Source organism: Symsagittifera roscoffensis, chromosome 1, assembly GCF_963678635.1.
Source record: "Symsagittifera roscoffensis chromosome 1, txSymRosc1.1, whole genome shotgun sequence".
NCBI classification, from domain to species: domain Eukaryota; kingdom Metazoa; phylum Xenacoelomorpha; order Acoela; family Convolutidae; genus Symsagittifera; species Symsagittifera roscoffensis.
In genome coordinates this window covers 10666270-10688820 of record NC_087062.1, presented here as the reverse complement: position 1 = coordinate 10688820, position 22551 = coordinate 10666270, and the positions used below count along the sequence as shown (strand labels likewise).

The 22551-nt window shown below is 33.5% G+C and overlaps 1 protein-coding gene across 1 annotated transcript in view; it reads left to right on the top strand.

The window, feature by feature from the left end:
* The window catches only part of LOC134854431 (uncharacterized), a 28856-nt gene extending 6595 nt beyond the window's left edge, over positions 1–22261 (top strand). The window contains exons 3-7 of the mRNA XM_063870681.1: positions 460–602; positions 915–1057; positions 19961–20081; positions 21201–21390; positions 21790–22261. Of these exons, the coding sequence (XP_063726751.1) occupies positions 460–602; positions 915–1057; positions 19961–20081; positions 21201–21390; positions 21790–22133 (941 nt within the window). The 3' untranslated portion in view covers positions 22134–22261. The remainder of the gene's footprint in view (positions 1–459; positions 603–914; positions 1058–19960; positions 20082–21200; positions 21391–21789) is intronic.
* The last annotated feature ends 290 nt before the right edge of the window (positions 22262–22551 follow it).

Here is a 22551-nt window from a genome sequence, read left to right as displayed (position 1 = left end):
CTTGTTTCTTTATGGGGAAGGATATTCGTTACTAGGTACCCCCGGGGGATATAGTTAAAGATATCCAGAAATCTTGATTGAACCTTTTCTGTCTAACGTTCTGGTTGACTGTAACTGAAAATTATCTAATGCGCCTTCGACGCAATTAATTAACCATTTTGAGTGCGAGCACGTACAGAAAAAAACGCTTTTTGTAAAAGTTCCAAGGTTTCCTTATGGAGTTTTCGGCATGATTTGTTTGCAAAAAGTTGACGTCGCAAACATTTTATGGACGGCGCAAATTGTGACTTTATAGTGTTTTGAGAGGGCTGGAAAAATCAAGTTTTCTGAATCCGAATAAAAAAAATTGATGAAAATTTTGATTTTTTTGAACTCCTCAATCCCTTCGCGAAGGTCCTAGATTGATTAAACCATCTTGAGATTTACACAGGTTGCTAATTTATGTTCACTGTGTTTTAGTGGTGAAGCAAATGCGGGTGATTTATGCGGACGGATTCAGTCGGGATGAGAAGCTCAAGTTCAGGGCCATAGTGCGGGACAATGCAATCAGATCAGTGGCCATGATACTGCAGGCCATGAAAAACCTGGGCATAGTTTTCGAGGTACTCCATTGCACACAAAAGTTGTTGTGCTATTCAGAATACAATTGGGTTATTGTGCTAAATTGTTTCATTACATAAAAACTTATTTCTTGCAAGGTACCGTTTTGCCAAAGGTCTCAGCTTAAGAATGAGATGATAACTATATGAATCTACTTAAATGAATCTACCCCTCTGTTATTTTATAAAATATACTTCTTAAGTTTAACAGATTGTGTTTGGAAAAAATAACAAAACGATAAAATTGGTATCCCATAAATTGAGCCATTAAGTTTTCTGTTAAATCTTTCCGAACGAGTATCATGTGCGTGTTAGAACGGAGACCTGGAGGAGAAGGACTCTCAGATCAGGGAGTTCCAGTTGAACTTTGACCCCTTGAATAACAATATCCCGAATAGCATCGTGAGTGCCATTGTTGCTGTGTGGCAGGATCCAGGACTACAGTCTTGCTACGTCAGGTCAGATGCTACTCTCTTTCCATTTATGATAAAGTTATAAGTTGAATTTGGTTAAGTTGAAAACTACTATAGTTGATTTTGTGCTAGTTATTATTATATTAACCAGTAATGGTGTCTTATCGTTTTCTTGCTCATGAATAGGCAATTCTGCTTAAGCTAAATTGACTTGAAAAAATTAACAAAGCTGAAGACAATTTACTGGATTATCAGTCCTTCCCACTGCGCAAAAAAGCCGAGATCCACCCTTGTTACCACCTTTCGTTAACAGCTCTAACAATGCTCTTGCCCCCACATAGCAAAAATTTCAATTAAATTTTATTATAACATTGATAAAATACCTTTCAATGTCGAGATTCAAATAAGAGGGGGGGTGAAAAATAAAAGAGTGAGTTAGGACCAAGGTGGTTAACTCATAGAGTAATTTCGGATAGGGTACACCGTCTGCTCGTCACGCTATCTTATTTTCGGCCGGATAGATTCGTGCAACTTCTTAGTCTAATACCGATCCTAATCTTACTCTTATACTATCTAGTCTCAGGTTGTTTAACTAGTCTCTGCTAGGCTCAATAGATCTAGGGTATACTGGTTTATTGCGGCTGCTGAAGTCTTCTTGGAGAGTCCAACTAATTTCTAAGTTAAATTCAAATCTCTCTGGTGCTGAAATTACAAGTAATTTCAGCACTTACAAATAAGTGGGTTGTTAGTTAGATGGATCATGATTGGTTAATATTAAATACTTTACAGTGGTAAAATATCTAATTTATCCAATCATAAAATGTAGTTTAGATCAGGTTCCACCCATCCGGGTTTTACAGAGTTTTTTAGAATAGTCTTTCTGCAATTCAAAGGATGGATGATGGACGTTGGTATTTGGCGAACATCATATTTCTTCTGGGTTCTCTTGTTAGAGGAGTTCCAGGTTCAATCGTTGTGTCTTCTCATGACAACAACTGGGTTTTCGCAACAAACTCAAATCTGATTTCAGAATGGTTGGCTATGACAGGTTTTTTGCGTTTCATGTAGAGAACTTCTTTTGTGTTTGACCTTGTCTGGGAATGGCGTGGAGATTGTGCGTGGAGGGGATGCCTGGTTACTCGGATCTGTACGTATAATTGAACATCGAGGTGGTCATTGGTCTAGTTCAATGAAGCCCTTTTCTGCGAAGTCAAGTCGTACTCTAAATCCTTTGAGTTGTGATTGTGGGCGGCATATTGATTGTGGTTGGCCATTCTTTTTCGAGTGTAGTGGGGTCATTTTGTCTTTGGATGTTCGTCTTTGGTGTTGTATGCTGATCTATATACTGCAAGGTGTAATTTACATTTATAAAATTTTTATTAGTTTGGTGTTTTAATTATGATTTTGGTTAGTTGTTTTCACAAAAGCTTTTTGTTTTAGTTCGGTTATTTTGAAGAGTTACTCACCCTTGAGTACCTCTTATTAAAAATAGGAGTGTCGTCACAAAGCGTGGATGTAGCGCGGTGGGTTAGGCCGGCTATAGAGCATGCTCAGGACGTCCTCTCTGGTGGGTTAGGCCAGGAGTGGGAGTATGATTTCGTGCGGTTTCTGTGAGAGGTCCTGTTATGTGATAACGTTTTATGTTGGGTTTATTGTGGTTTTTCTTATGTTTCGTTGGTTGTGTCCTTTTTTCAAAAATCAAATTGTTTTTGGTATGGGTTTGTCTTTCGACTTTTTTGTGTTTTATTATTCCTTTCTTAGACTTTATAATAGTCTTCAAAAGAATAAATTATCCAGTTTTAAACTGGGTTAATCCGGTTTGGGTACCGTTGGTTTCCTTTTCTTAGTCATGCTGTTATTCTATGATCTGTGGTGTTTAGTAAGCTGCATTGGTTAGTTTTGTTTAGTATATAATTCCTTTCCAACCGGGTTAAAGGAAAGTTTGAAACTTGTTATCGTGTGTTAGAGTTGTTGAGTGTGAAAACTTGAAACTGAAATTCATTATTTTAAACAATTCTTCGTGGGCGAGCTGTGCAAGTTTGGATAGAATTTTTGTGCGAATGAATGAAATATCAAAAGGTTAGTACTGCATTTTCGTTTTATTAATTTACTACATAGAATTCAATTTTACTGCTAGTTTTGGGGAAAAATTAAGTTACAAATTTTCATCATTATTAGATTTACTGCTTGTGGGGAAACAATTTATAAATTAATTTACTACATTGGTATGAATTGAATTTAGCTTGTGCAAAATATTAATAGAAGTTTGAACAATTTGAAGGAGTTTTCTATTTTTGATTTTTCTTTTGTGTATTTTGCAGATGATCGTGGGATGAAGACTAAAAATCTAAATAAGACATGGATAAAGAATGGTTAGTGTTTTGTTTTAAATTTATTAGTTAAGAATATATATAAATTATACTTACCTGTTAGTCGTCAGGGAAAAAACCGTGGGGGAAGATGTCGTGTATTATGTCTGAATTTGTTAGTAATTTTGCTAGTATGCGAATGATGTTTTTAGTTTGAAGCAGTGGCCAAAGCAATTGAAGTGCTTTAATGGTTTTTAGTTCTTCAGTGCCAACTGCAAACTCATAAGGTGTGTTTTGGATGAGATTATATAATTTGTGGTTATATTTAGTGTTGTGGATGAATTCTAATATGGGGATTTCTATAGGTTGAACAAATTCATGTGGGATAAGAAAGGGTCTGGATTCTTCTGCGTTGAAGGTCTTTGTGATGGGACAAAAAATATACATTTGGGTTATGGGATCATAATTGCGAAGAATACCGTGAAGGTTAGTATCTTTGATGCAATATGTGAAATTAAGAAAAAATGGTGAAGTGTATTTAGAGTTAATAAATTGAAAACGATGGTGTGGTTGTCTTGATGGAGTGTGTAGGTCAAAGTGATTTTGTATGAAGCGGTAATATGTATATGTGTGGGTTTGTTTAGTGCGTAACATAATGTCGTGTGAGCAGTGCAATTCTCGTTCATGTGGTGCAAGGAAATGAAAGGTTAGTGAAAATAATGGAAATTCTTCTTTAAAACTTTCGTAAGCTTGTGTGTTGGTTAGTGCTTCAGAAATGATGTGGTCAAATTTGCGATCAAATATATTGAGTGTAAATACATATGGTGTTTTAATGAAAAATTTTTCTGTGATTTGTGGGTTAGCGAAGCAATCATCATCTAAAAATTGGTCTTGGTTAGTTCGGATGATGTTATGATCATAATATTCTAGCGTATACTCGTTAGCTCGGGGTGCTGTGTATGTTTTAGTGACTTTTTATATCCTATATAAGTAAATTGTCTATGTGTTAGTGGTGTAGTGAGTCGATATAGCATATTTTGATGTCTTTCAATATCGATGTGAGTAGTAGATAGAGGTAGGCAAAGGGGGTTAGTAAAATGATAATATGATGTCCAATGGAGTGTAGGCATTAAAACGTGTTCGTCTACAAAATTACCCGTTTCGTTAGTGTCGTTAGGGGTGTTTAATGTATATTGTGGAAATGAAGGTAAGGTGATTGCTAAAAATTCTCTCGTGTTAGTGTGATTTGGGTGATTAATATATTCACGGGCTGTTCCTGGTTTTGTTGGAAATGGATGGTTTGGGAATTTTCTTTTGAAAGTGCGGTAAGCTCTATTAGTGCTAATTGATGATTCGGTGGATGTGGATGATGGTGCTAATGATGCGGTATAAGCTGAAGAGGGTGTAGGGGTAGGTGGGTTTGATGATTCTATGGTTGATGAAATCTGGTTTATAGTTGAGGTGTCAAGGTGGAAGGGTTGTTGTTGTAAGGTGATAAAATTATCTAGTTCTTGGGAGATTTGGGGGGTGTCTGGAGAATTGGGTGATCGGTCTGAATGAAGTGAAGAGTAGGTTGGGGTAACTTGTGAAGCATAGGAGGGTGTAGAAATGGATGGGAGTGGGTTATTTGGTGGGATTGGTTGAAAAGGGGGTTTCGAAAAAACAGAGGGATTGGTTTGAAAATTATTGGATGGAGATGGTTCAGAGTCTGCAAATTCATCAGGGGTTTCAATATCTGGGTTATTGAGTTGTGAGATGGAGTATAAAACTGAGATGTGTGAATTAGTGTCTGAATTCATGCCTGATGTTATAGTATTGGTTGGAAAATCGGGTGGCGGGAAAGCAAAAAGTGGAATTATTGTAATTGGAGTGTTGGGGTTGGTTGGGTGGGAATTTGAGCGGTGTAGGGATCCAAGTTGTCGGCTCATCGTGGGCTAAAAAAATTATTATTTTGAGACTGAAAAGCAGTTGTATGTGGTTGTTCTATAATTTGTTCATATGTATTTTCATCTAGTGAATTGTGTGTTACTATACGTTGAATGGGGCTTTGTGATATGGTTGGTCTAAAGTTTGGATTATGTGTTATTGCTAAATTTCGAAAATTTCGTGGGACTAGTGATAATGGATGGTTATGTGGTAGGGGTGGTAACTGTGGTGCTGTAGGTGTAATGTCTACATTGTTATGTTCTTCGTCATATGTTTTCTGTCTTGTTGCTATTTTTGTGTTGTATTCTTTTATTTGTGCGTCTAAAAGAATTTTGTTTATTGATGATGAAAAAATTCCGAAAAATCCTGCAAATAGGATGCGTGCTACACTTGCTTGTCTATTTACTTGTGTGTGTATAGCGCATGTATTATAGATTCCTTTTAAGAGTGAGAAAAGAAATCCTATAAAGTTAAACATTGCGTATAAAATAGTTAATTTTTCTAAGATGTAATAGGGCCATCCTAGAAAATCAAGAATTTCATTTTTGAGTGTAACAAAGCTAAAAACATTTATAGGTGAAATATCTTGTGGTCGATATTTTTCACCGTTGAGATATATATAGTCTTTAATGTCTTTAAAATATCCGCTATAATCTTGTGTATAAATATCTGCAAATCCTGCTGTTTCAGCAAGTTTGCGTAAGTTTTGGTCAATTGATTGTCTTTGTATAGTGTCCATTTTTGTTAATAATTCTTGGAATTGTTGTGTTCTAATGTGATGTTGTATATCGGATTTTGAATATATTCCAATTGATTGTAAGTCAATATTTGGATTTCGAACAATAGCTCTAATGCTTTCAGGTGAAAATTTTTTGAGTGATTGCATTAATGTGGGATATGGGGTAAGAAGCTTATATTTATCTTCATCAGGGTTCAGTTGTACTACATTGTGGCTATTTTCTGATCCACATGGGACTGCGGTATCCCAGAAATAGGTTCGTCTTGAAAGTGTGTCAACGAAGTGTACTTTATTCTTATAAAAGATAGGGATTCTTTTATAGCATCGTTTATCTTCAAAAACATATAGTGGTGATACTTTTTTGGTACAGGTATAAAACCATAAAATGTTTCCTTCATAGTCTAAAAAATTTGATCTATTGCCTGATAATAAATATCCTGCGTTGGGTATTTTTAATACTGCTAGTGCAAGTGATTGTAGAATTTGTGTTCTTTCTAATTCGCATAATTGGTGAAGTGTTTCTAATTCAGAGAGTAACATTTCTTGAAAAATGCGGCTAATTGTGTAGTCTAATTTCATATCTAGATGAATATCATAGTGGATATTACCGAAATATGTACTATTCATTAGTGATAGTTCTTGTAAACGTGTGCTTCTAGTGTCATGGGGTTTGAGATGTCCACCAGGTTGACCTTTACTTTTTTGAAAATTAACTGGTATATATGATGTTCCTTCGTTTGGAGGATGACCTGTGGCATATGGGTCGATTTTTATTTTTCCAGTGGTCATGTCGAATCCTTTTTCGTATTCAACTAATATTTCAGAGTATTGTGTTTTGTGAAGTGGGTTTCTGTATTTACATGCAAGTTCTGTTTCTTGATATATTTGAAAACGTGTCAATTTATTTTCTATATTGTGTATGTTCCTAAAATTAGAACTTTGTTTTCGTGATGGGTTTACTTGTTCATATGGAATTGATTGTATAAAAAAATTTTCGTGAAATTTTATCATACGAGCGTGTATTTTTGCTACTTGAAATGTTGTACATGTGTCTTCGGGGAACCAAACAATTGTTGCTTGTGTTCGTGTTGTAGGGCCACAATAACCTTGGTCATTTTTACAAGGTAATCTAATTCCTTGGTAGATCATTGTGTTGTCTGATAAATCGCGTGTGAGTTGTATTTTTTCGAGTTGTATTTTCCAATCGAAAAACATTATTTCTTGATATCCTTTATTTTTTGTGTCTGCTTTGAAGTTTGATGGGTTATTTATACCAATATGTGGTATCCAGTGTTTATCGTGTATGTCATAAGTTAATCTTCCATGTGCGCCGTTGTATGGATATTTTTCGTCTAGTTTTATATGTCCTTGATATCTTTCAAGTTCTGCTTGATGTACAGAATCTGAAAAAACTTGGAAATATACTAAGTTTCTATCTGTGTTTTTATTTTTTGTGTTATTTAGTCGGAGTAACTCGTTTTTACAATCTTCGGGATTGAGATGTAAAAGTCGTTCGATATTACTCTGGTAAAATGATTCGTGGTCAAGTCGGTTTTTATTTCCATTTGAGACTTGTGAACAATGTACTTTGTTTTCAGAAAATGTTGCTGTGAAATTATATCCTATAACTGTTGTTGCTCGGGCTTTTGAATAAAGTGTCGCTATTACATTTGTTGTTTCTATGGCTTGTGGTTCTGTTTCGCATTGTGATACTTGATTTATTGCATATTTGTGTAGTGTTTTTTGTTCGTTTTCTTCACAATCTTAATGTGTTACTAATAAATCTTGGGGTCCTGTGCGGGGGGAAGGGTTTATGTTTTGATTGGGGGTTACTAGAAAAAATAATTGGAGAAAAATTAATATTTTTAGAATATACATGTGTATGATAATCCTGAGTATGGGTTATAAAATGTGATGTAACCAATTGTCTTTTTGGTATATCTGTCGTATTTGTATATTACTTCAGTTGTTATAAAGGGTGGTGGTAGGGATTGAGCTGTTATATTTGGTGGGTTTAATGGATAGGGATGTTGAGTAATGTTGTTTAATTTAACCGTGATTTCAAATTTTAATTGTAGACTATTTTGTTGGAGTATTTGGATGTTATGATCACGAATGTCTTCGTGGATGTCTTGTCTATATTGTAGTCGGTTTAGTGCCCAGTTGTGGAGTCGGTTATTTTCTAGGTGTTGTCCAAATAATGGTGGAGGTGCTGTGAATGTATTCCAGTCTAGTCTTAAAGGAATATTTGTTGATGATTGTTCTCGGTATCTAGCGTCGAGGTTATTTGGGAAATTGAAGTTAAAAGGTGTTGGTGAAATCTGGCTGATTGATGGTGTTGATGGTAATGATAATGTTTCTGGTAGTGATGAGGATGTTGTTGTATCCGTAGAAATATCTATTGGATCATTGATTAAATTTGGTTCACCTTGTGTGAATGAATGTGTTGTCCAATATGGTAGTCGTGATGTTTGGTTTGTAGGGTTAAAGGGATTTTAACGTATTTGTTCAGATGTTGGTGTTGAACCTAAGTAATCTGATGGTAGGATTGAGGTGCTACGTTGTGAAAGAAGCGTAGGGGTTTCTGGTAATATACCGATGGGGTTTTCTGGAGTACTTTGTGATGGGGATTGGGGTATATCAAAATGAACTCGGGGAGTTTGAAAATTTCTGTTTCGTCGAGGATGTATAATTTGTCTATTTATTTCGACTGTGTTTTGGTTTTGACTAGGATTTCGTATTCTACTTAATTCTTGTGGTAATGTTGGGTATAAGTTATATGTTGGTTCACTTAGAGGTGCTTGTCGTTGAACTGGTTCTAGTGGTTCTGATAAGCGAGCGTGTCGTTCTTCAAAAGTATATGGGTTATCTTGAAAGGAAATTCGTGTAGATGTTTGGGGTTTTTGGGTAATTGAAGGTGGTGTTGGGTTTTCTTGGGATGATGTCGATGAAGACTGACTGTGTGATTGTTGGTTAGCAATTTTTGATGGTTTTTTATTTACTCTTTAGTGGAAAAATTTATGTTTATTGTAGTATTCTTCTAAAAAAAGAATTAGGAGGATTGTTGCTAGGGCGAATGTGATAATTGCTTTCTTTATACATTTGCATATTGTCAAGATGAGGGATGATAGAAATGTTATAAAAATTATAAATAGTAAGAAAATATCTGTTATACTAAAAATGGTTCGTATCATTTAGATATGTTTTGTGAATCGTACCTGTGGATATAGTCAAGGGCTTGTGAAAGCTGGAGGTATATTTCAAATAGGGAGTAGAAAATTAGAAAAATATTGCAAAAAATGATTAGGATTATTGTAAAAGATTCAAAGGTATCAAAAAGAAATATGATGAAAAGTTTAAATATTTTGAAAAAGTTTGCGAGAATGTTTAGAATTATGGTAACTGGTCGAGAGAAGAGCATTGAAGAAATGGCTTCTCGATCGAATATTTTTTGTTGTTTGAGGCAATTTTCAAGTGTGGTCGAATTATTTATTGGTTTTTTGACAAGTGGGTTGAGTTTTGTGAAAAATTGTTGGGGGCAAATTTTATGGTGATCAGGAGGTCTTCTTTGTCTTTATTTTTATTTGTCAAATGATCTGGGGTATTTTTGAGATTTTTATACTTTAGGCTAATTAAAATGGTCGTTCTTTTACTTTAGGCTAATTTAACATATTTGTTTTGGGGATATTTGAGGTCTGAGTTGGGGAAACATTGTTGATCTTTGGGTTATTAGATAAGGGAGGGTTATGATATTATGGGTATATTTTTTTTAATTGTCAAGTTGGAGTGGTTTGCTTATTTTTGACCTGGAGGTCGCAAAGTTATAATTAGAGATATGCCTGGAGTCTTATATCGTTCGTCTAGTTGATCTGTGTTAGAGTTAGAGAAGGTGACGGATTGGATGAATCCTATTGGCTAATTATGAACTAGAATCGCTGCGTGTTTGTCAGCATGTTATTTTGAAAAATGAAAGTTGAAAATATTTCAGAGGTGCAAAAATTGTTAAATATGAAATTAAAGCTGTTTTTGAAATTCGACTTTCTTTAATAGTTTAGATTGTGGAATGAATGTTTTATAGTTTTTACGTGGTTGATTTCTAAGTCGTGATGACTCTCTATGTTCTGATTTGTCGATTTGTTCTTGGGGTATTATTTTTTCTGTCATTTTATATTTTTTCTTTCTTTTGGAGGTGTATTTTGATCTAGCTTTTTTGTATTGATTTTCGTTGTAGTTGATTTTTCATTTTGGTTTTCGATGTGAATGTCATGTTGTTCTTTTGGTTTATTTTCCATTTGTGGGTTACTTTGAATAACTTTTAAACCTGTGAAAGAATATAATTGAGTTAGTTCGCGTAGTGCGTATTCTTTTGGGTAATAAGGTAATAGGTTGTTTCGATGTTGAACAAATTCTTTTTTGTCTGAGTCGGTGATTTTATATGTGACGTCAGTGGGTTTGGCAATTATTTGGTATGGTCCTTTACGAAGGGGTTGTAATTTTTTAGAAATTCCTTTTTGAGTGTTAAAATTGGGTAATAAAACAAATGTTCCAATTTTTAAATCGGAGGCTGGTGTAAAGCGTAAATTTATTTGTTCATTAATGTTTTGCCTTTGTAACAACTTTTTTGTTCCTTTTTGGTAAATTTCATTGTGTTTTTTATCTCTGTTTAAAATCCATTCGGTGTGTGTACCGGAGGCTAATTTAAGAATTTGTGGGTGATGAAAATGATCTTCATCGTGTGTGTGTAGAGGTAGGTTATAACAAATTGAGTCTTTATTCGGTTGACAATAACTTTGTGCATTTTTATGAGAGTTTGCTGTAAACATAATCGGTTTGCGTGGCTTTTGATTAAAAACCATTTCATATGGTGACATTCCTAGAGTTGTCGTGATTTGTGAATTATATGCTAAGGGAAATAGTTTTACATCTGTTGACCATTCGGTGTATCTTGTATCATTTCCATTGATGATACATCTAAGATATTCTTGTAGTGAACGGTTCATACCTTCGACTAAGCCGTTTGTCCAAGGTGCGTGAGATGTACGTGGTTTGTGTTTGATGTTATATAAATGATATAGTGTGATGATTTCATTATTTATGAATTCTGTACCGTTGTCTGTAACTAAAATTTCTGGTAGTCCGAATTTAGCTATCCAGTGTTCATAAAGTGTTGTGTAAGCATAATAAGCGTTACAATGTGGTACTGGGTTAAGTGCTACATAATGTGTAAATGCGTCAACATTTACCCTAATGTAGGAGTTTCCTTCGGATGAGGGTGAAATTGGTCCTTTTGTATCAAATGAAATACGTTGGTTAAAGTAAAAACTTTGTCCTTTAAAATCTTGTTTTTGAGCTATTTGTTTTTGATTTGGATAAGGTTTATTTAGCTGACATACTATACAATCATTGCATAGTACTTTTATCCAAATTGGTGCATTTGGAAAATAGAAGTTTTGTATGAAATTTGAATATGTTTTCTCTGATCCAGAGTGTCCTCTAATGTTTTGTGTATGTGATATATTAAAAGCTATAAGAATCATACTTAAAGGGAGACAGGGAACTGTAGATTCATTTAATTTGTATTCTAGAAGGTCTGTGTTTTCGTTAATTGATGTATTATTAAATTTTCGAAAATATCGGAGGAGTGTTTTATTTCCTAAAATAGTTGTATCTGCCTTGACGGGTTTAGTTTTATATTTGTGCCATGATTTTAGTTGTCGAATTACTGGGTCAAGATTTTGATATTGTTTCAAAATATTAATTGTAATTTTATCTGTTGGGGGGAGAAAAATGTTTTCAATTTCTAATTTAGATAAAGGAATTGTATCAAGTGGGTCATGGAGATCAAAAACTTGATTTATTGTGTATTTTGAATCGTTTGTTTGTGGTCCTGATAAATTTATTTTATCAGTTAGATTTTCTTTTTCAATTAATGGAAAAAGGTCTTTTTTATGTGGATATTGTTTTACTCTTTTTTGTTGTGTGTTATTTTTTATCCATTGTGAATATGGAATTGGTTTAAAAGTTGATGTTCCAAGTAGATCAACTTCGTAGTGGTTATTTTGGCAATCTAAATAAAGTGGGAAGTGTTGTAAATTATTTATTTGTGATTGTTCAACGTCAGTTTTTACTGCATATTTGCATTCTAGTCGGGGTGATGTTTCGTTTTCTGCAAGGTAGAATTTTATATTTTTGGGTATTTCAACGTGTAAGTAATTCAGGTGGTGTATTTCGACTTAATGTGTCTGGTAATGCGAGATTTTTTCCTGCTGTCCAAACTATATGTATGTTTGGGAATTTCATTAGAATTAATTGAAATCTATAAACTCGGTGATTTGGATTGGATTTTTGTGTAAAGAGAAAGATGATTGGTTTGTGATCTGTAAATAGTACTGTTGGATGTTTTGATCCAAGTATCAGAAATTCATATTCTGTTAGTGTATATATTATGGCTGTACATTCTCTCATTAGAGTTGAGAGTCGTAGCTCTGCTTGAGTGAATAATCGAGAATTTGCTGATATAAGGTTCATTTTGTTTGTACCATTGTGTGATTGTAATAATGCTGCGCCGATGCCAAAATTCGAAGCGTCGCACATTGCATAGAATGGTTGATTTGGATCTGGAATTGTATTCGAAATTTGTTCAGTTAAGAGTGTTTTAATTTCTTCAAATTGTGCTTGATGTTCTGTGTTCCATTCAAAATTATTTTGTTGTCTAAGTATATTATAAACAGGTCTTAGGTATAATTGCATTTTATAGACATATTTGCTTAAAAAGTTTAACATTCCAAGGAATTCTTGGATTTTTTTTTGTTTGTTGGTGGTTGGAGCATCTGAATAGCATCAATGCGTGATTTCAATGGAGTGATTGTTTTTCTTTCTATATTATGTCCTAAGAATTTAACTCGTGTTAAAAAGAAGTGTGATATATCGGGGGCGGCCTTCAGATTTTCGTTCTGAAGTATTTTGTGATAGTGTTCTAAAACTTTAAACATTTCTTCTTTTGTCTGTGATTGCATAAAAACATCGTCTAAATAAGTGATTGCATTTTTCTTGAGTATTAGTGGTCTAAAAATTTTGCTCATAAAAGCTGAAAATGCTGCTGGTCTTACGGATATTCCATAGAATAGGCGGTTGAATTCATATTGCTGGTTTCCAATAACAAATTGTGTTAAGCGTCGTGATTGTTCATCTAGTGGCATTTGATTATATGCACTATTCATATCTGCGGTTGTAAAGTATTTTCCGTTTATTTTTGTTAAAATAACTTGTATTGGTTCAATAGGCCAATTGCATTTTGATTCGTCTATTAGTGAATTAAGATATCTAGCGTCTAGAACTATTTTTAATGATTCTCCTTTTGCTAGGATGATAACAGGGTTGATAAATGTGTTACCTTTTGGTTGTTCTTCTTTGTTTACCGGTAATATAATCTTGTATTGTTCTAAAATGTCGAGTAATCTGTTCACTTTATCGTGTAAATGAATTGGTATTTTACTTGCTCTTTGTTTTTTGAAAACTGCGTCAGGTTTTAATGGGAGATGTAGTGATGAGCTGATTTTGCCAACATCAAATTTGGATGTTGCATAGACTGATGAATATTTTATTAGCTGTTTGGCTAATTTATCAAATTCGTCTTGTGTTATTTGTGAGTGTTGGAAGTTAAACATTGTTAAAAACTTCTGTTGAGTTTCTGTGTAGTTACTTATGTTGAATGTAGGTTTGAAATATGGGGTTTTTGTGAAATAGTCTGTATTTCTCTTTTCATTACTTATTATATTGTTTATGGATAATTCTTCATTAAGAATTGTGGATTGACAAATATCTAATAATTGGAGTATATTATTTACGCGATATTCTTTTTCGTGTATTGGTGATATCGTAGCGTTGGTTTCGCAATAGCCTAAAAATCCTAAAGGTAATGTTACTTGATAGGGTGTATTGTTGTATACATGTAGAGATATAATATCTGAGTTCGAGTTTTTCAAATATTTTATGGATGAGATTGTGATTTTGAAAAACTTATGGATAGGCTTGAATTCAAAATCTGACATATAGAGTTGTTGTTTATTTTGTTTTTTATCATATTGGTGAACTTGTTTTATTGAAAAATTATGTATGTTTCCTGATAGTGGTTTCAGGTGTTTTCTTTGTTGGTTATATATTGGATAAAATTTTGAAAAGAATGGTGGTTGTTTGTTTAATCTTTGAAAAAATGTTAGTGATGTGTCTTTTATTTTTGTGTATTTATCTTTGATTAGTATTTTACTGTTTAAGATGTTGATTGTTGGTATTTATTTAGATATAAATGGTATTCCAATGATATTGTGTTTAATATCAGTGATATGAAATATTTGTTTAAATGGTTTATTTAAAATTTTATTCTGCTCCATTGTTCTTGTGGGGAGAAGAAATAATTGAATTTTTCCATAGTTTACCAAAGTTGATCCTTGTGCTGTTGCTAGTTTACTGGAGGTTTCAAGAGGTGTTAATTTTGGGTGTAATGTTTTTATCTCATTCCATGTGGGAATGTTTATTATGTTTGATTCTGCTCCTGAATCAATTAGAAAATCGATTTCAAGATCTGGTGGTTGAAATTCTTTGTTTCTTGGACTTTCTAAAAGAAATGGTATTGTCCAAATTTTTTCTTTAGGTTGTTCTTTTTGTATATTTTGATAGATGTGATTTGTATTCAAGCATTTTGTTTTGTCATTTTCATTGGATTTATTTGTAGTGTTGATTTCGCTAGTTTCTTGTGTTGTTTGTGTGGAATGGATGGGTTCAATATAATAATTGTGAGGGAGTTCTAATTGGTTTTCATATATATGTGATGAAAAAGGTTGTTCATATATAATAGGTTCGTAGTCATTTTCGACTGTTATCATATTGATGGAGGTAGTGTTTTCTGTTTCACTTTCTGAATCTGATGATCCACAGTTTATTTGATTTAGTTGTAGTTCGTCATTTGCTGTGTCATCAATACCTGGGGGGTCTGATGTTGTTTCCTGATTTGATTGTACTTGGTTTATATGTCTTTGATGTTTAGGTGTACTACTTCTGTGGCGATTGTTGGAATTGTTATAATGATTATTATTTCTGTGTGGTGATTGGGAATAATTTCTATAACGATTATTATAACTTGAATGTCGATTTTGTGAATTGTTTCTTGATCTATTTTGATAATTATTGTTTGATCTGTGATAGTTTGATCTGTTATATGAGTTATTCCTTGATCGATTGTTCGGGTAATTCTGATTTCGATTGTTTGAATAACTTCTATTTCGATTATTGGAGTAGTTTCTATTCCTATTATATGATGAGTTTCGTGACTGATTGTTTGGATAGTATCTATTCCTTGATTGGGAATTAGATCTAGAAACAAATTGTGTTGTATTTGAATTTGATCTGGAATAGTTATTTCGACTATTTGGTCTATTGTAATGATTTTGTGACGAATTTTGTGTATTTCTTCGTTCTGGTGATCTTCCTCTATAACTTGAGTTATATGGTGATTGATTTCTCGTGTAGTTGGTATTGTTCGGAAGTGGTTTTACTGAACTGTTGTTGCTGTATACATTTTTGTTCGGTAGATTTTGATCTTTCTTCATGTACTGATAGAATGATTTATTTGGTTCTTTATATTTTTGAGGTTTGTTTTGGTTATCTTGTTGTTTTTGTCTACATTCAGAAATGCTATGTCCGTATCGTCGGCAATAATTACACCATTTTTTGAAAGATGGTTTGCCTTTAAAGTTTGGGTGTTTTTCATAAATATTGAGTATTTTAGTGATTTTTTCAACAAGGTCTGTATCTGATTCCTGTATATTGTTGATACTTGTGGTATTTGTTTCGATTCGGTTAACATATTGTAATTTCTGATTTTCTGTTTCTTCAAGTTTCATTGTGATTTCCGCTTGCTCTAGCTTGTCTACTAGTTTTCGAAAGATGTATCCTGTGCGTCGATGTATCCAATTTTGATGTAGTGGCGTATTAATTGGTTCAGGTCCTATATTTAAAATTAAATTTGCTGTTACTGCATTTAAATAATCTTCTACAGAATATTCAGGGTCTGTTCCTGTGAATACCATTAATGGTTTGTTTGATGTTATTGATGATCCACCCATAAGGTATGGATTCATTGTCATTTATAATGATTCTGCGGCATTTGGCATTTGTGAAAAATTTGAAAGTTGATTTTTTGTTATTTCGTGTTGTTGAAGGTAATATGGGAGTGGTATTTCATTTTGCATTTGTGTTGGTTGATACGAGTGTGTAATCATTGGGTTTTGTGGCTGAATTGGTTGAAAGGATTGTATGTTAATTGGGTTTTGCATTTGTATTGGTTGTTGATTTTGTGTATCCGTTGGATGTGGAGAAAAAATTCTATGATGTGTATATGGTTTCTGTACTCCTTGTCCGCGATGTTCGTGGGTATATGGTGCAAATATATCTGGTTGTAAATAATCATCATCAGAGGATAGATAATCCATTTGATGAGGTGCTTGTTTTTTATTTTTATTCTGTTGAAAGAATGGGTAATTTTCACTATGATCCTGTGGAGGATGTGAAAAATTTACTGAGTTGGTTGTTGCCATTGGATTATTCCAATGTCGAGATCTGATTTGATTATTATTATTATTTCGTGGAGGATAGCAATCTGCAAAATTGTTTCTTGTGAACGTTCTGCGTGTTTTTGACGGTATTGTCATGGGTTTATATGTTTGGTAATCCATTTGTGAATATTTTGGAGCAACCGAAGGTTTAACGGTTGATTGTAAGGTTACCTGTGCTAGTGAAGTGTGTGTATTTTTTGGTGTTGTTAAATTTGGACGTATCGGTGAAATACTTTGTTGTGTAGTTGTTGTTTGGACAATTTCTTCGTTTATGAAGTGCGATGGTGTTTTGAGTGAGATTCCTAGTTTCATTAAGGTTTTCATTGTGTATGACCGTTGAGTTTAAACTGTTATTTCGAGTATCAGGTAAAAATGTATTGTAGTTTAATGGTGTTGCGTCAATGGTTAATGGTACTACTCTTACATAATCTCTTGTATAAGATATTGTACTTATTGCTTGACTTGAAATTGATTGTGGAAAATTTATGGATGCATAATGAGACCATTCGGGGTCCCAAGTGTAGTCTGACTGTTCTGTGATGCCGGTATCATCGATTGAATTTTGAGGTCTAAAATTTTTTCTTGCTTGTGAAATTAAATCTATATTATGTGTGAAATAATCTATTATAAACCATGCCAAAATTTTTTGTAAGTCATGTTTTGTATGTTGTGAAACTTCATCTTTAGTGAAATTTTCTTTAATTATATTTAGGAAAGATGAAAATAGTGTGATTTCATGTCGTACCCTTATATGTTTAGATGTCTCTGTCGGTGAGACATTTGAGATTGGAATTTCGTTTTCTAATATTGAGATATAACTATATATTATTGCAAAAACTTCATTAGTAAATATGGAGTTTGCTCTTTGTGAGTTATGATATTGTATGCTTTTTATATATTCTGAGAATACTTTTGAAAATTCTAAATCAAGGTCGTCTGTTTGAATTACATATTTGCGGTGATTCGGGTTTGGTGAGGTTAATTCTATGGTGTAGATTCCGTAGTGTTGTGTCAAATTACATATATCTTTCAGATAGTGATCAATAATTTGTCTTTTGATTTTTACATCTGGGAACTCTGTTTTACATGGGCTGATTCCGGGTTCAAACAAATTTAGGAGTAAATTCTTGCAAAATATATGCTGTCCTCTATCATTGGTTGCATCTACGAGGAAGGGGAAGATATCGTCATCATCTGGACTATCTTCACTTGGAGTGTGTGTTTGGCTCATTTTTTCGTTTAATGACTGTTAATAGGTAATTATCGATGTGTCTAATTGGTTGTTTCCAGTTATATAAGTGTACTGGTTTGTGTTTATATTGCTTTTTTATTCGTCTTTTTCCTCTTTTTGATGAATTTGAAGTTGTTTCTGAGTCGGAAAAATATAGTTGATCGTGAATGGGACAATTTTTATCAATTGATTCTTTTAATTTATAAAGTTCGACTAAATTGCTGGCTTCTGATTCTGAAAATGCGTTTCTGTTTTTGGAAAATCTTTTTCGTGTGATTTGTCTTTATTTGTTTATTATTTTTCTTTTTAGTGTTTGTCGTTTTGTTCTAATATATCCAACTGTTTGTGTATGAGGTGTGATTACAAGATCGTATTTTTTGTTATCTATTTCAAAGTTGTGTAATACGATTGTTTTTATTTGTTTCCTAGATTTTTAAATGACATAAGGTTTAGGATGACGGATGCAGTAAGTTGTTAGATGATTTCTATTTTCTTAATCTGTTAGTCCTTACGATTTTTTGGTTTGCTTAACCTGGGTCTATTTGTTCAGGGTTGGAGAGAAAAGTATATCGATTCCGAAGAATGATTTTTTACTTTCTCGTGGCTAGTATAAGCTAAGGTGTTAACTTACTTAATCTTACTTAGGGGTAGTGATTGTGTTCAAGGGTTGGAGAATAGTAAATCGATCCACAAGGTTCAGGTATAATTAGAACGCGAGTAGTTCGTTAGATACTATTTTAAACTTACAAAGTCTAATATTTATCCTGGGTCTTGATAAGAGGAGGGTTCAAGTGAAGGATGAATAACCGAAGTTCTTCACTGTTTATCCTAATTTGAATGATTAGTTTTGTTCAAAAATTTCTATTAGTCTTGGGTTTTTTGAAAGGGTTGGATAGTGAATCGACGTTTGAGGTCGTTAGACACTAGCTAAGTGGGTGGGGGAGAACAAAATTGTTCTTTTTGATCCAAGGATAGGCCTTGATGATCAAGTTTTAAATTTAATTAAAAAGAAAATTATTTAAGATCCAAGGATAAGCCTTGATGATTTGATTTTAAAATTAAGTGATTTTAAGTTTAAAATGATTAAATTTGTTTAAGAAAAAGATTTAGTTTTTTAATGATATTAGTGAGCTTATGATTGCTGTTATGTTTTAGGTGATGAAGCTGGGACATTTAGATGATTTTATGATTACTAACAGTTTATTGTCATGCTACTAATTTTTGTTTTGAATTTCAAAAAATATTTTTCAAACATGTTTTATATAATACTGCAGAATTTTAGGAAAACGATCTGAGATCTTTTTATCAATCGTTATTGTATATTATTAGTTTTGTTTTAGCGCCTGAAATGATTATGAAGATTGACTTCAAAATTTTATGTTTGCAAATGAAAATCTAAATTCATTGCTAATAAAATTCTAAATATAAAAGTTTGTGTTGGCTTTTGCCGTACTATCATATAACTATTTGGTAAGTTTCTATTTTGTCGTATGTCGTCTCTGGTTCGAGGTCTTCTTGCAATTCCGGGTAGTTTTGTTATCGTTCGGAATATTGGCTCTGATCTATTGAGTCGTAGAGACATTTCGATTAAATTATCGTCGTATAACATTTTTAAAAATGTTTTGTCTAAATTCTAATCTATTTTTGGTTAATTCTAAGCTATTAGGGTCTTGTTCGAGACTTATGGTCGCACAAGATGAGTTAGGACCGAGGTGGTTAACTCATAGAGTAATTTCGGATAGGGTACACCGTCTGCTCGTCACGCTATCTTCTTTTCGGCCGGATAGATTCGTGCAACTTCTTAGTCTAATACCGATCCTAATCTTACTCTTATACTATCTAGTCTCAGGTTGTTTAACTAGTCTCTGCTAGGCTCAATAGATCTAGGGTATACTGGTTTATTGCGGCTGCTGAAGTCTTCTTGGAGAGTCCAACTAATTTCTAAGTTAAATTCAAATCTCTCTGGTGCTGAAATTACAAGTAATTTCAGCACTTACAAATAAGTGGGTTGTTAGTTAGATGGATCATGATTGGTTAATATTAAATACTTTACAGTGGTAAAATATCTAATTTATCCAATCATAAAATGTAGTTTAGATCAGGTTCCAAGAGCCCAACCAATGATCGTTCTAGATCGAACGAGTACCAGCTGATAGACTCTGCCAAGTACTTCATAGAGAAGATTGACGAGATCTCAAAGGAGAGCTACGAGCCATCTACAGATGACATTATCCGAGCACGACAGCAGACACAGGCAAGTACACATAAGTTACAGTGACATTGACGCCACATTGAAAGTCTAAAGATAAGTTGCAAACATCGATATGCGTTCTTGATGCGTTGGCTCGGCGTTTTGTCTTAAAACCAGTCGCAATAGTCGGTAAAAATTAGCGGTAGTCTGGACACGACAAATAAAATTGTCTGGGTTTTATTCGCATTGAGCAAGCTTCAAATTTCAGAAACTAAGGAAACAGAACATAATTTAAGACTTGAAATTTTTTGAGAAGCAAGTTTTGGTTAAATTGAAACAGCGGTTATTTTTTCTTGTGCTGCACCTGTCGCAGATACTTCTCGGCCTCAAAAGTCTGGAATAACCCATAAATGCCTAAGATCAGTCGCTGTAGTATGATCAGAAAGCCACAACCTCAGCCTCTTTTTTCTAAATCAGCTGGTAGAATGTTATTAAATAAATTAATGATGTTACTCTTCGTGACTGCGTTTGAAAATATGATCAGAGTTCATCGCTTCTTTATCGTTTCAAAACTTACCCAATTTCTTGTTTAAAAAAAATCCATTTTTTTCTCTAGAACGTAATCAACAACCGTCGCACAGCATAGAAGCTAAATTGCCTGGAGTTCTCGTTGATTGCATGTGAGGCAAAATTACCATGCCATTTAAACAATTCAATCAAAAAAACTTGCATGTAAATCCTTTTTTACGGGTTACAGCAGCGGTTTTCCGTAAGGAGTTGAAAAGCTTGTGTTTTGATACTTCCCGCGTGGAGAAATCGTCTTAACTTAACTATATTAGATTTATTTTGGCTTTTTATTTCAAAAAGGCTTTTAAAAACGAAAAAAGCGTTGTTAGTGCGTAAATTACCTAGTTTTTAAAAAGCAATTTTTGAAATAAAAAGATAAATTTTAGGTTACAATAAGACAATTTCTAAACGCGGGAAGACCTACATGGAAGCTTCAATTTAAAAAAAATGAAAATGGCGCTTCGCAAAAAAAAACAAATAATCAAAAAACAGTAGATATAATTTATGTCTGGCAAAGTAGACAAGCAAACATGCTCAAATCTTATGCTCAAAGACAAGCAAACAAATCCAAAAACCAAATAGTTTCTTGTTCACAATTGCACTTTGTCAAAACAGGGCATAGTTGAAATAGAAATCAACATCCGAACCAACAACAGCGAGGGCAGATTCCGAATCATAGACGTTGGCGGTCAGAGGAACCAGCGCAAGAAGTGGGTGCATGCTTTTGATGATGTCACTGCCCTCATATACGTGGCCTCTTTGAATGACTATGACCTCACGCTCTTTGAAGACACGAGAAAAGGAATCAAATTAGTTTTAAGTTAAGAATAAAATGACATTAAAAATAAAGATGTGTTTCAAGAAGGAATTAATTTGCATTTAATTTACGAAAATAACTATTACCTTTTGAAAAATCACAATTTGGAAAAAATTCAAAAAGGACATTTATCTGCCTATCGAAATGTTTCTTCATTAAAAAAAAACTTAACGGACCATTTACGTCAGAAAAATTGATTTCTTTGTTGCACCAACGGATAGTTTTGTATAGAAATTTTGAGAATAATTTTAGCCGACAAGGTTTTTGATAATTTGATAATTTTCCGCTTAACTGTTCAAAAGGCGTTTTTTGATCAAATTTCGCCATAAGAAAGCCCTAAGGTAAAAGTTTTAGTTTCTATCAGCTGATTTGATTCTTTCAAAGGAACCAATCGAATGGCCGAGAGTCTAAATCTCTTCGAAAACACAATTCAAATGAGCGTCTTCAAGAAGAAAAGCGTGGTTCTATTTCTGAACAAAACAGACCTCTTCCGAGAGAAAGTGGTGCGATCCCCTATTGAGAAATACTTCAAGGACTATTCAGGCGGCCCAGACTACAAAAAAGGGGCGGAGTACTTCACAGATCAGTTTATGAGCAAAAACCAGACGGAGAATAGAAATATATACCCTCACTTAACGTGCGCGACTGACACGGAAGCTCTGGCTCATTTGATAAATGTGGTGGCTGATACAATTATTCAGCAGAACTTATCAGAAGTCGGACTCATGTAAACTTATAAGCTTAATTTTAAAATACAATTGTCAGTTCTGCTGTTTTTTGCCATTTCATTTTTTGGAAGTATATGAAAAGCAGTAGATAGTAAGTTCTGTATTTCGTCGAAAATCAGCCATAAGTATTTTGAAGTATAGACTAACTTGATTAACCAATCTCTCCTAAAAGGGGCCTAGGAAACTAGACGATAAGCAAATTAGACGGATACTACAAAAACGAAATTTGACGGAATTTCTTTTTTACGGATGTCGCATTTTAGACGAAAAAGCTATGAAAAGGAAAGGGCCAATTTTTTCTTAAGAGTCAAGTTTCACAAGTACAAAAAGAACATAAAATGTCAATACCTATCAAAACAATTAGTTCAAATGAACATACAATGTCAAATCTGAATATTACAGGAGAGTTTTGAATTGAATA